This window comes from Gymnoscopelus braueri (genome assembly GCF_963280865.1).
Source record: "Gymnoscopelus braueri genome assembly, chromosome: 14".
In the NCBI taxonomy this organism is placed as follows: Eukaryota; Metazoa; Chordata; class Actinopteri; order Myctophiformes; family Myctophidae; genus Gymnoscopelus; species Gymnoscopelus braueri.
In genome coordinates, this window is record NC_137619.1 from 23,090,581 (window position 1) to 23,105,733 (window position 15,153).

The window sequence follows — 15,153 nt, forward strand, 5'->3', positions numbered from 1 at the left end:
GACACATGCAGTCTTGTGGGTCCTTGCTCTTGTGTTCTCTCTCTCCCAGGTCACTGGGGGAACAAGGCAAACTTTATCAGAACGCTGCAATCCTGCATTCCCCACATTCTTAGCACTTGGCAACCGGCTCACACACAGCGAGGAGAGAGAGAGAGAGGCAAGGAGGAAATGGGGCAGGAAAAGGGGAGGAGGAAGGAGAGAAGTGGCAAGATGGAAGCTCTGACTTTTAGCCCTTTTTAGAGCTCACAGCAGGGTGTACCAGTTCATATACAGTCACAGTAAAACAGTGTACACATGGACCCTTGGGTCCCTTTGGTTCTATTTGAACACTCTCTGGGTTAAATGAACACTTAAGGATTTTACTGTGTTGGGCTAATGTACAGAGAGAATTGAGAGTCTGAAAGTAGTACACTAATGGAGAAAAAAGACAGGTTTTTGTCAAATTATTTTCGATACACCGGGGTAAAGGCGTATGTGACAGAAACGGAGAGAGAGAAATGTTTATTATAGTGTGTGTGTGTGTGTGTGTGTGCGTGTGCGTGTGCGTGTGTGATAGAGAAAGAGAGAGAGAGAGAAATACAGGTAATATTAATTAAATCTTAATCATGTATGCAATTGTGCATGTTTGCTTTGCTTGCATATGTGCGCATGTGTTTGTGCATTCTTTCCCCACTATACCCAAGACACACTTGTCCAATACCATACATTCTACTACTCTCTCTCTCTCACTCAATCACTCACAAAAGTTTGGGTGAAGGACTCTGCCAGTGATCTGTACCTCTATTCACCATATTCACACAGCGGCCATTTTGCTATTAAGTTAATGAAATAATGCCACCCCGGTGGCCTTTCTTCCCAACCCGCAAATATGACGTGAGAGCAAAATGGCCGCTGTGTGAATATAGTCAATGCTCAATCAATGCCAAAGTCAACACTCCAAGTACAAACATCTAACTTAAAACATATTTTTTATTTGAAGGAAACTGGAAAAAAAAGAGTGATAATTACTCGCAACCCATAAAAATAGGGCCGAGATCCAATAATGGGTCCCGACCCACTGTTTGTGAAACACTGTGATGTGTCACTTACTGAGCCATTCATGAAATGTTGCTATAGCCAAGAACTGACAAGCTGCTAAGACACAGAGGGAGAGAGTATCCTAGAATCAATCTGATCTGATAAGTTCAGCACATGCACACAGACACAAGGAGATGCAAACATCATCGGGCATGCACCCACGCGTGCAGTCGCACACACGCAGCAGATCACTCAATCTGGCTTAGATCCAGGGCCTTCTATATCAAAGCATTCCTTTCAGTATCATACTGGTGAACAACCTCAACTCTGTACATTCTGGTACACACACACACACACACACACACACACACACACACACACACACACACACACACACACACACACACACACACACAGCATGCACAAACACAAACACACACCTCTGTAGCCTTCGCCTTTCCCCCTGCTACAACCGCCGCTGCTGATACACACTCACACTGTAAGAGATACAAGGACACACACACTTTATAGATCAGCCGGTGTCTGGTGGGGATTTTGGTCTGTCTGTCCCACTCTTATTAGTCTTCAGCTAACTATGACTGACCGGTTAGCTACCACAGTGCATAGTAAAATCCTCAGTGTACAAATGTGACCATTTGGGCCCCAATTCGTTTGTATATTGACTGTGTAGTTCCACAGCAACTTAAGTAAGAGTGTGTGTGTGTGTGTGTGTGTGTGTGTGTGTGTGTGTGTGTGTGTGTGTGTGTGTGTGTGTGTGTGTGTGTGTGTGTGTGTGTGTGTGTGTGTGTGTGTGTGTGTGTGTGTGTGTGTGTGTGTGTGTGTGTGTGTGTGAGAAAAAGCTCAAAAAGCAGGCCCCCACAGCCTGTAGCTGCTACAGTAGATCAAAGACACTGGAATCAATTGTAACAGAGCTTCATAAATGTAATAAAAAAAACAAAAAAGTATGGAATGATGCTTGGCAAGTTTTATTTAGTTTGTTTCCCCGCAACCGTGATCCTAGGTTTTGTATTAACTTTCAGGATTGTATCTGGTTTTCACTGCAAGCTGCCTTGTGTTTAATTTTGAACGTCATTTTGGTGTGACGTGCAGTGTGACGTTCAGCACACTGCAGTCCCTGATTGTCCTTCACTGTATAATTCATGTCTCCTTTAAACCTTCATGTTTGACATTTACCAATGGCGGTGACCTCCACTTGTATGTGTGAGGCCATACTGTGTGTGTGTGTGTGTGTGTGTGTGTGTGTGTGTGTGTGTGTGTGTGTGTGTGTGTGTGTGTGTGTGGTTATAAAACTTTCCATTCTTTATCTGATAAGACAAACCCCACCCTGTCCTTAAATCCCTCCCTCCCCTTCCGCAGCTCTGCTCTTCTCTCTCTCTCTCTCTCTCTCTCTCTCTCTCTCTCTCTCTCTCTCTCTCTCTCTCTCTCTCTCTCTTTCTCTCTCTCTCACCAACTCTGCTTTCTCTCTTGTTCTATTCTCTCTGTTGCTTTCTTCTACCTTCTCTTTTGCTCTTCTACTCCCTCTCATTCTCTACTGTAATATTGCCTTTCTTTCTTTTCTTTCTTTCTTTCTTTCTTTCTTTCTTTTCTTTCTTTCTTTCTTTCACTTCCCTCCCTCTTTCCATCCCTCCCCCTTACCCCATTCCTCTCTTGGCAGCTGACCTTGTAGAGGTAATGGAACGGCGGTATTCCGATCACGGTCCAGAACGCTAACAGGCGCGGTGGTCCGGAACACCGGAACACCGATCATTAACGCGGTTTCACTCCTACAGGACAAATGACGAGTTAATGTTCCTCCACACCCCGCCCCGGGCCCCAAACATCACAGCAAATAAAGTTAGCTAGTAAAGCATACAGTACTTGCATGGGGGTCATTTTGTCACATCTGTAGCAGCGCTGCATGATAGTGACACAAAAATCATATCACAGTTGATATTTTCTACAATATTAGCCATCTCCAGTGAGGTTAAGGCCAGGGGCGAGACGAAGGGTGAACTTTTTGTGTCATTCTACGTAGATTCTCACAGATTTGCTGAAGGGAACAATGGCATCACAGAAAAGGTTGTTTTCAGTAGCATCACTGATGAGTACAGTGATGTAACTGTAAGCAGCTTTTTCTGTGATGCTATATTCCCCTTCAGCAAATTTGTGAGAATCTACGTAGAATGACACAAAGAGTTATCTCGCCCCTGGCCTTAACCTCACTGGAGATGGCTAATGATAACACCTTGCATGACATTCTGCATTTATGAAAGACACAGAATCACAGTGCAAGTAAGAGACGGAGAGACAGAGAAGGGCCACTATAAGAGAAACAGAAAAAGAAAGTGAGGCTACGTTCACATTCATATTTACGACCCTTCAAGTCAGGCGGTGTCAAACCTACAGTATGTCAAAACTACACAAGCCTACAGCACACTGGCCCTGGTCAGTCCTATGTTTGCACAGAAGTCTCAATAATGTCTAGCCTAGTTGTCTAGCACCCCACCACAACCTCTCTCTCTCTCTCTCTCTCTCTCTCTCTCTCTCTCTCTCTCTCATATTCTCTCTCTCTCTCTCTCTCTCTCTCTCTCTCTCTCTCTCTCTCTCTCTCTCTCTCTCTCTCTCATTCTCTCTCTCTCTCTCTCTCTCCAGCTGTCTGTCTTCCTGCCCTTCAGAGTTGTGGGTCACACTGAAGACTCAGGAAGTGGCTCTTCTCATCTCCATGGGAACGGAGCGACCGGAGACCCCTCCTCAAACACAAAGCAACAGGGGCCGTGATAGACGCAAACAAACCGGTTCTGACACACACACACACACACACACACGCACGCACGCACGGGCACACACACACACACACACACACAGGCAAACAGGCACACACACAGGCACATGCACACACTCATGCAAGCACAGAGAGAGATTATTTATTTCCCTGGAAAACTCTCTTCTAAAAACACAACAACCCTTTGCATTCACAATTAAATTCTTGATGATGCTCCTCTAGACTGCTCAGATGGCCGGTCACAAGTATCCGTTTCTATTCATAGACTGGTCCTGTCAGGATGAAAGCCGTCGCTTTCCTCTCTGTCCCCCTCGCTATGAATAGCTTTTCTCTGTCCTCATCAGTTCCATTTTTCCCTGGGAACGGAATCGAGCCGTCCCAGGGGAAAGGCTGCTATGCACCCCGAAGGCGGCTTCTCTCTCTCTCTGAGTCCGAGCACAGCGCGCACATGAATAGGCCCATCTGAGAAGGTACAGTATGCATTCAGAAGCCATTTACAGATTGCCTGTTTGAATCTGTAGCTATTTAAATAGAACACACTGTGCCGATCTAGCATCAATTGAAAGGAATAAACATTTTTAGAAAGTTTTATTCGGTTAGCCTATATGCCTATGTTTGGGGCAGGAAGCCACACAGACTATGAAGTGTACAGAAGCCTATATCATTATTACCATTTGTATTATCATTTGATTAGCTATTATCATTTTTATGGACTATCCTATTATTGAAAGATGCTCACGCTCTGTGTAAAATGATATGAGATTCATAATCTCACCATCAAGCCACTTTCCTTCGATGTTCCTAGTTTTTCTTAGCCTAATAATCTAAATTTAATCTGACACTTGGGTTGCCATTCAGTGTTACCGTGGTCTATAGAACATGGTAATGAGAGCCTGTTGGCAACCTGAGGAGATGTGTAATCCATGTTGATGTAGTATAGTGTAATAAATGAGGCTACTTCCACAGCCACAGGGCAGGCCTATTAAACGGGTAGCCAGGACATCAGCCACAGTATCCTAAAGCAGAGAACTAGAAATGCCATTTAGCACAATTTATCACCTTAGCAGCCAAGCCATGCACGCACGCACGCATGCGCGCGCGCGCGCACACACACACACACACACACACACACACACACACACACACACACACACACACACACACACACACACACACACACACACACACACACTATGTCCTATTGTAATTTGACATTGGAGTCGTATTTCTCAACAGTTTGCAGCAGTAGCCTATTATAATTATATTATCTTACAGTTCGGGTGCGTGTGGGGTCGGGAAACCGTTTCGATGCTCCCAAAAACCCGATGCACTTCACTTGTCCATGGTAAAAAAAAATGAAACAAAAAATAAGAAAAAAAAGTTCTTAACAAGTCCGACTCCAGATTTTTTTTTAAATTAAAATCGGTGATGAAAACGACTTTCCCTCCTCCTCCTCCTCCTCCACCACCGACGGAGCAGCAGAAGTTCTCCAAGCGGATGCGGCTCGTTCGTCCTTGCTTTCACCCGCGGGTCTCTTGTCTCCTCCTGTCACAGCTCAAGTGGTCCTGTCAAGGTCCTGGAGGCTTTGTACTGTCGAAGCCAACCGGACGGGACAGGAGTCCTTCAGTCCGGCCCCTTTTCCTGCTGGAGCAGAGCTGGGCTGGCCAATAACCACAGCACTGCGCAGGGAAGAGAAGAGAAGAGCCCACATCTCACCTCGATCCCACACTGTTTGTATAATAATAACCACAAGAGCCAGTGGTGGAAAAAGTAGCCTACTCACATTTTGTATTTAGGCAAAAGTATCAACACTGCAATGTAAAAAAAATACGCCGTTACAAGTAAAAGTCCGGTAATCAAAATGTACTTGAGTAAAAGTATAAAAGTAATGGTATCAAAATATACTTATAGTATAGTACAAAAGTAAAACTCATTTCACAAGTTTTCAAATGTATACAAATCTTTAGAAAATAGCAGATCTTATAGATAGGCTATTTTCAAATGGCCGGCTGAAGTGGTTCATGTATGTTTTGTAATAATAATCAAAATCTACAAAGTTACTAGTAAACTACATTTTCCAAATAATTGTAGTGGAGTAAAAAGTACAATATTTGCCTCTGAGATGTATAGTGGAGTAGAAGTAAAAGTATGGAAAATTGGAAATACTCGAGTCCAGTAAAGTAAAAGTACCTCAACATTTTACTTAAGTACAGTACTTGAGTAAATGTACTTAGTTACTTTACAACACTGCCAAATGCTCCATATGAAATTGACCCTAAAGGATCCAGTTGAAGATGTAGCCTACTCCGTTACTTGAGTAAAAGCCTACAGCCAAGTATCAAAAGTACTTAATGTAGGCCTACCAAAAGTTGAAGTAGCCTATTCATTGTGCAGAATGTCCCACACGTTTTTTCAAAAGTTTTAAATATCAATTTTGTAAAATAAAATATAGCAGATCTACAATCTCACATTGCATTGCGCTTTCTGAGCTTGTAGATCAGCTATTTTCGAACAGAGGAAGACTTAAGGACTTAATTGGTTAATGTATCTTGTGGAATAGTAATCTAAATCTACAAAGTAACTAGTAACTTAAGTTTTAAAATAATTGTAGTGGAGTAAAAAGTGAATCTGAGATGTAGTGCCTCTGCCTCTGAGATGTAGTGGAGTAGAAATATACAGTATTACAACATGGAACCTCAAAATTATACTTAAGTACAGTACTTGAGTAAATGTAGGCTACTTACTTTCCACCACTGCATTACATTTGTACACTGTCAGAGTGACAAATAATAACTTACTGTGCAGATCCTCACAGGTGGATTGTATAGCCTATATGGTTTGTTTAGAACACAAACTGAAGTAAACCTGTTCATGCGGTTATTATCTCTCTGGGTCCTAGAACGCTGTTTACACCCAACATACAACAAATGTGTTTAGGTTTCAGAGTTGACACTCAAAGCAACATGGAGCTATGTCCAGGACCAATAGTTTACAGTAAACAACAATTTAAAGATCATATGACAACTTTGCTTTAAAAGCAGACATAGAGCTCGTACACACTAGGGCAGAAAATACAGATCTACATGCTCACAATGCATTGTATTACATGGGCTTGTAGATCTGCTATCTATCGCCGAATGTTCACCAATTTTTGTTGAATGACATGCCCAGTATAGGGACACTATATGTATATGGTTTATTTTCCAATAGCCTACTTTCAAAGTTTGTTTATAGTTTGTGAAGAGATTTCATTGTCATAATAAGTATAGGCTTGAGAACCAACAGTTCCAGAGCCATGTGCCCCATAGGGGCAGGAGCCTATCTCCTGTTTCTGTAGTGTGGGGGTGTACTTGCTTGATGTGCAAGTACATCACCCAGCCATGATGTAGAAGTACACCCCCTGGACATGATGCTATGTCACAGGGACTTACCCCAAATCCAGCCCTTGATGCCGAGTGCCAAGCAGGGAGGCATTGGGTCCCATTTTATAGTCTTTGGTATGACCCGGGCGGGGAATTGTTGAACCCTCACCTCCCAATCGCAGGGCAGACACTCTAACCTCAAGGGCACTGAGCTGGTTCATTGTTGTCATATTTATAACTAAATAGCTTAATTGAAGTATGATCAAAGGTAGCTTATATAGGCTACTTGCAGTTGGAGACACTGGATTCTGAAAAGCAAAGTAGAAAGTTTGTTCATTTCAAGAATTATAAATCTAATTCCTCTGATGCTACTACACAGTCAAATTACTCAGTGTTCCATTATAACTCATGAGTGAACTGAGAATTGTACTGTGTATGGATTTTGCAGGAACACAGGAACTGAACATAATCTATTTTTGTTGTTTTAACCAGCCATGTAGGATGTCCTGTAATATTGAGCATACCTAATCTTATGTTGTGAAGCTATATAGGCTAATGACTGACTACTGGTAGCCCGGCACTTAAGTTTTCTTTGGGCCAAAGTGTTAAATTAAAAATGTAACCTGGCAACTAGTCTGTCTGCCAATCCTCTACTTGAATCTTACCCACATTAACTTTTCCTCTACCTTATTTTGTTTTGTTTCAATTCAAGTTCACCTCAATCAGTGTCAGTGGTTAATGAAGTAGCTCCATCTAGTGTACTGATTTGGGTAGTGCATGTAGTAGACACTGGAAAATGAGGTAGTCAATGATTAGTATTTATTTTTAGGATTCAAGGATTTTACTTATATAAAGGCTCAGCTTCAGCATCATATATAATTGACAACATTTTATACACACTGGCTTTGTTTTGGACACAAAGCCAAACAATCAGAGGTGCCAAACAGGCCTAGGAAGATCTGGGTTCAAACAGCGTGATGTACTGTATTTTGTTAAAGAAGATGTTAAGTTAAAAAGAAAGCAAGAAAATACATTTCTGGTCAATTTGTCTAAAATCAAATCTCACATTTCCAATACAAAATACAGGTTGTGAAAATAAAATGCATTTAAGAAATGTTGTTTTAGAAAAAACATTATACGATGAGTCACTCTCGATAAAAGCGTCACCTGGCCTACTAAATGCCTAAATTGAAAAAAAAACTAGAACTAGAAATAAAATGTCATTGGTCCTTTTAAAATGTGAAGATTAGTGAGAGATGTAGGCCTACATTAGTGAAAGTGGAACAGTTGAGTGAGAGGAGAGCCTGGTCTGACATATAAGTCAGTGGTTTTAACGCATAATGCTTTCAGGTAATGCTAGTTTCCTATCCACCAGGAGGTTATACATTCACCTGGTGTCCCAGACCTAAATTGGCACCTAATAGTTCCTAGCCTGATTATTACTTGCCTAAACCAAAACCAGAACTAGATAACTAAGTTCTTCATCACATGAATTTGTGTGTCTAGGACGCAGAGACAGGCAAAGAAGACAGAACATCTCTCTATCTCTATATTTCTCGCACGTACACACACACACACACACACACACACACACACACACACACACAGTGTTGTATTGGTGATTTTGTTAGTGGTGGGACGCTATTTTAAAAACATCACGCGCACTTCGCTTAACACCTACACTACAGGTCACACAATGGACAATTGATATGCATCTAGGCTCATTCCTATGTTAATTCATGCTGGTGTGACACCCGGCAGTCGGGAGCCTTTGTAAACTTTGTTGAGGTGTGAATTAAGGGGTTATTTTAAATCGATGCGTGCGTGTGCTCCTGCTCAAAAAAGGGGTTGCACGGCGTGTTACCGGGTCCCTAATCTGAGTTCCCAGAAGTTTTCGCCAGCTCTCGCATACAAACGGGAGGGGCGAGGAACTTCTGGGCCAAAACCCTGGTATTTGTGGGCGGGATGTAACTTACGCTCAGAATCTGAGCGGACACGCCTCTTACCGGTCTGAGAGCTGTGCAACTCGCCTAAAAAGTCAGACGAGAGGCAAACAGCAGTACACAACAATGGCGGCCGCAATTTCTTAAGGGGAAATTGTTTCCCGTCGCTCCTATTTACATGCAACACCCACTGCATGTGGATCCCGCCCCCTTTTCTTCATTGGCTGTTGATTTGAATCAGAAAGCAGTGGCCGCGCCCCTGCTGTCTAGGCTTTGAGCCGAAGCCTCCCAGACTACCGGGTCCCAAGACCAATGCATCCCTGCACACACATACACATACACACAACATAACTTCTCAACACCTGAACACTCTAAACGTCTCCATCAACTTTCCCCTCAGTGCAGGTCATGGATGCTCTGAGTGAAGCGTTCTCCTTTGTACATGCCGTAGTAGAGCGTGTCCTTCTGGGCCGCGGCCCAGGACATCTGTTGGCTGGAGAACCGGGCTGCCCAGCTCCCCTGGGGGTCAACCGTCACCACCCCACCCAGACCGGCCACCCGTTCCTTCATGTAGGCCAGGCCCAAGTCACTGGCCTCCTCCGCAGAATGACCTGGGTGCAGATGAGAGGTGAATACATGTTTTATATTTTCTCTAGTGTAAGCACTTTGAGTCAGGTTTCATATTGTCTATAGTGTAAATAGTAGAGCATTTTGAGTTAGGGTTTATGTTATCAGTGGTCTAGTGTAAATAGTATAGCATTTTGAGTTAGGTTTTATATTGTCTCTAGTGTAAATAGTATAGCATTTTGAGTTAGGTTTTATATTGTCTCTAGTGTAAATAGTAGAGCATTTTGAGTAAAGGTCCTTACACACCGGGGCGATTTTTTTCAGGCGAATAATACGTTTATTTTTAAAACCTTATAAAGTCAATGCAAGCTTCCACACCAGTTTCGCGGAGCGAAAAAAGCGTCTTTTAATTATTCGGAACGAGTCCGAATTTTGTGTATATTCGCATATTCGCCGGTGTGTAACCGCCTTTAGGGTTTATGTTATCAGTGGTCTAGTGTAAATAGTAGAGCATTTTGAGTTAGGTTTTATATTTTCTCTAGCAGAGCATTTTAAGTTAGGTTTCATGTAGGAAAGGTGCTATAAATAAAGTGTCATTATCACATGGAAGGGATGAGGGAATTACTGTCATGGGCATATGGAGAGATGAGGGGGATGTTGATGATGGCTTGGAAGGAAGGACAGAGAGGAGTGAAATGGAAGCGTAGAAGTGACCTTGCTCCATGTAGAAGAGGATAAGTCTGGCCAGAGTGACCTTCATGATGGCTTCTCCATGTCCAGTAGGAGACACTGCTCCAACCTTGTTATCTGCATAACCCCCACAACCTGCAGCACGCACGCACGCACGCACGCACGCACGCACGCACGCACGCACGCACGCACGCACGCACGCACGCACGCACGCACGCACGCACGCACGCACGCACGCACGCACGCACGCACGCACGCACGCACGCACACACGCACACACACACACACACACACACACACACACACACACACACACGCACACACGCACACACACAAGGAAGTCAAGCACAAAATGCATTACTCTAAGGACGATGTTGTATAATTCATACAGTATCACTGCTGCGATGAAAGCATTTTGGACCGTTTAGTGCCCTTGAGACCTGTGTTGCACATCAGCTCTCCATCCTCACTAAGGTGAGGATGGAGTTAAAACAGAGCATACCACAAATGTACATTCATTTACTCTCTGAAGATATAAGGGTTTCATTCAACAGGGCTTCCATACAGAAGGCAAGTATAATCTCAGTTGATTTCCTTTTAGCTTTTTACTGAAGATGGAAATGAGATAATAGCTTGCAATGCAATTGCACATCAGCAACACTAGATGGCAGTGTCAACAACACTTTATACTGTTAAAGGGCATGAAACCCCAGACTGATGTTGTAGTTTGTTTTCCAGTTCAGGTTAGAAACTACAGCAGATGAAGTCCTATGCACCTCTGTTGAATACATTGGTCATTGGCATACTGTCACTTTAAATGACATCGGAGTAGACTACTCCTGTACAGTGCACACCCACACAGGTACTTTACAGCTAATCTCTATTAAGCGTGCCAACGTGTCGTCACCACGGGGGGCGAGGCATTGGGCGTGGCATTGGGCAATGTTAAGTCAACCTGGTTTTTACCCCTCAAAGATGTCCGCAGCTACCAAAAGACACTTGTTGACGCCCCCTTCAGGTTTTTTGGCACGCTCTATAACACGTTTGTAACACTTTACCTGAACCCACCATCACAAGACTGACATAATCATGTTCTAGACATGTCATGACAGCTGTCACTTGCAGTGGTAGTTTATGACCAATGACATAATAGTGTCATGTTACAATTAGTATTGTATACTGTATGTCATGACAGCTCTCATGGTACAAGTTTACATAAATGTGTCATGTCAAACATCACACCACTAGCAAATAAAAATAAATAAATACAATCTTATGGACATTTTCAGTAGCCTACCTAGTTAGTTGTCTGTTTCCCTTAATGTTTACAGTACTAGTGTTTCTCGGGTCAACAGTTACAAACAGGAACTTCATAGAGGTTGGAACATTCAGGACAGCAGCGTCAAGTCATCTATCATATTTAAAATACCTTAAAATCTTTTGTTACTTTTAATCATGAATCATTGTTTTGAAATGGAGTAGTATTCAACTCTAGTTACCTTATTGGTCATCTATAAAGTTGGTCATTTACATCAAGTGATATATTCTGTCCATAATATCATGGGCAATCTGCAGTAGTCATCCATTTACTGATCGTGACAAATAAGTAACAGATAATGGTAGAGTGGTGGAGATCAAACTCCACTCATGGTTGATGCCACAAAACATCAACAAACCATGGCTCTGTACTCTATACACAACTGTGAGGTGTGTCAACCTCTGCGAATTATATTATTATAGAGAGTAAGTAGAAAAATGCTGGACAAGTCTTTGGTCAACACAGCTACATAACATAACATAACATAACATAACATAACATAACATAACATAACATAACATAACATAACATAACATAACATAACATAACATAACATAATGCAATATGTATGTGTGTATGGTTTTGTGTGGTGGTTTGCAGCTCTAGACTCCACTGCCAGACACAAACACACATAAATCCTTCTACGAACCCCTGAGGGTCAATGGTCAGTGTCTCAAAGTAACATTTTTGCATTTTTATGTTATCACTGTTCTTTGACCCCTTTGCATCTTTGGCCAAGATAACAAAATCGTGCAACCTAGCCAGTGATCTTACCACACTCTTGACATAGATTATAACTACATATGTAGGAACTAAGAGGTATACTGACCTATACAGGCCGTATCGCCCACTCGTCCCTCCATCTTGTTTAGCATACCACCCGTAGAGGTCGCACACGCTATGTTCCCCTCCACATCTACTGCTACCGCTCCCACTGTCCCCATCTTCCCCCTGCATGCACAGCATTCATTTATTAAGGACTGGTTATTTGTTAATAAAGACAGTGTAGGAAGGAAATCAGACAAACAGAAGAGTCCACAACACACCATCAACAAGTTGAGTATTTCCCTAAAAAACATGAATACAGTTGATCATGTATCTCACATTTGGCACTCCACAGGGTTGGCATCTGGGGCCAGGTTCTTTCTCCAGCGCATGCGGGCGTAGTCCGTGATGAGGGACTCTGCTGGTACCTCTGGTACGCACATGGTCCGTGCAAACTGACTGGCACCCTCTGCCGTTAGACACAAATGACTTGTCTGGAACAGAAGGCAAAGGTCACTAATCCCCATTAGAACAACGGTTTCCAGACATGTGTCACAGATGGCCATGTGCATGCAGGTGTCCATTCCACCCAAACACTACACCAAGTCATTTCCCTAATTAACACAACAACAACTACAGACAGATTAATGAATTAGCTAAATCACCTGTTACTGTATAAGAGAATATGGGCACTGTTGCTCTGCTGCAAGTCCAAGGTACTCTGCTGTTTGCTTAATAGTCTTACGTCTTTATTTTAACAAATCAATGCATTGCAAACTGTAACCTCCCTATTAGCATTATCCTGGGATGTGGTGTTCTGTTGGAACGACAACATGCACAATGTTGGCCCTCTGTGGGCAATGATGACTAGACGTTGCCATTAAACTTAGCTTAAAAGCATTCATCTATATTAGTATCATATTCATAATTAATCAGGATGCATTAAAAGTGTGGATACTAAGACAGGCATCGGATCGTAATCGTATTGCACTGTGTTAATAACCAGGCAATATTGTTACATTGGAACTACGAAATCCATCAACAATCATTGTGTGAGAATTATATATATATATATATATATATATATATATATATATATATATATATATATATATATATATATATATATAATATGGGTGATAGTCTTGTTGCTTGATTTTGCTTGATTTTGTGAAGGGCCTTTCCATAATTTAGATGTTTATTATTGTTCATAATTTTATTGTTGATTCTCTTAATGCTTTTTTTTTCACACTACACTTTTTGTACACGTTGTGTTCTATTCTTTTAGTAAATCTTTCTTTGTTTCTTTGTTTTGTGCTTTATAAATAGCATATATTTTTTTTAAACACCTGAATATTTGGTTTAGGTGTCTGCGTGCACCTGTGTGTACTGTGTGTGTGTGTGTGTGTGTGTGTGTGTGTGTGTGTGTGTGTGTGTGTGTGTGTGTGTGTGTGTGTGTGTGTGTGTGTGTGTGTGTGTGTGTGTGTCTGTGTCTGTGTCTGTGTGTGTGTGTGTGTGTGTGTGCGCGCGTGTGTGTGCGCGTGCGTGCGTGCGTGCGTGCGTGCGTGCGTGCGTGCGTGTATATATGTAACTGCACGTACCTTTTCCATAACCAGGCGTGCTAGCTGGATAGGGTTGGCTATGTTGCGTACAGCGGACACAGCTCCACTAGCTAGCGTTCTGCCATCCATGACTATGGCGTCCATCTCTACCTCCCCTTTGGAGTTCAACACTGACCCACATCCTGAAGCATGATGGGAAACAGGAAGATACAAATATGGTTTCAGTTTGAAGCACTGGCATCAAAAGAGAAATGATCAAACTCATAGAGCAAACTATTACTTTAGTTCAGATTAGGTTTGAGTCTAAAGGTATGCATGCACGCCACTGATTTGAAGTGGAATTCAAGCCAAATTCAACCTGGACCTTATTTTTCTTGTTCATTGTTTTGGACACGACTGACTGAAATGACTGACATACTGTATTTAAAAACTTTATTCAATCAATGTATAGCTCACAATGCATCATGATTGTGAGCTTGTAGATCTGCTCTTTTTTTTTGTTTTTGGATATTAGAAAATGTATGAAAATCTTTCAACATGGAAACGATTATGACGTTTATGCAAAGAAATAGCGATTATCAAATAATTGGCATATGCGATTACTACTATGTAATAACTGTGACAGGCCTATTTTGTCCGTGCTCTACCTGCGTTGAAGGCGGGGTTATTTTCCAACAGAGTGACTGCTTCTACCACAGCATCCATGGCACTGCCCCCACCCTGGAGGATGGTGTACCCGCCTCGGACGGCCGCCCTCACCCCGGCGCCAGACAAGTCTGCCCTCTCCTTGGGGATCTGTCCCGCCCCTCCGTGGACCACCAGCACAGGCAACATGACGGATCAACAAGGATGGAACTGGGGGAGCGAGGTGACATAGATCAGTGATTATCAAACTTTTTCATGTCAACGACCCCCAAAATGATATGTATTTGGCCCAAGGACCCCCATGTCAAAATATTGTTGTTCCAGGAACCCCCCCCCCCCTCCCCCCAGAAGCAAAGATTTGAGTTACAAATGTTCGCTTTAAAAAGTATAATATTCAAAGATTTGCACACATTTTCATGATTTTTCAAAAATAGCAGATGTACAAGCTCATAGTGCGGCACTCGGTGCTATGAGCTTGTATATCTGCTATTTTTGAATAGCC

At 42.5% G+C, this 15,153-nt stretch overlaps 1 protein-coding gene across 2 annotated transcripts; it reads right to left on the bottom strand.

The window, feature by feature from the left end:
- Window positions 1-9,406: 9,406 nt before the first annotated feature.
- Window positions 9,407-14,840, bottom strand: asrgl1 (asparaginase and isoaspartyl peptidase 1; the record flags this gene model as incomplete). Of its 2 annotated transcripts, none has more annotated exons than XM_080449799.1 (6): window positions 9,407-9,715; window positions 10,386-10,496; window positions 12,509-12,630; window positions 12,784-12,938; window positions 14,046-14,188; window positions 14,654-14,840. In XM_080449799.1, the coding sequence occupies 6 exons, from the start codon at window positions 14,838-14,840 to the stop codon at window positions 9,501-9,503; spliced, it is 933 nt and encodes a 310-aa protein (XP_080305925.1). In that variant the 3' UTR covers window positions 9,407-9,500. The 2 variants fall into 2 exon arrangements, with proteins under 2 accessions (XP_080305925.1, XP_080305926.1); XM_080449800.1 differs by having other exon boundaries at window positions 9,537-9,715; window positions 10,297-10,496.
- Window positions 14,841-15,153: the final 313 nt, after the last annotated feature.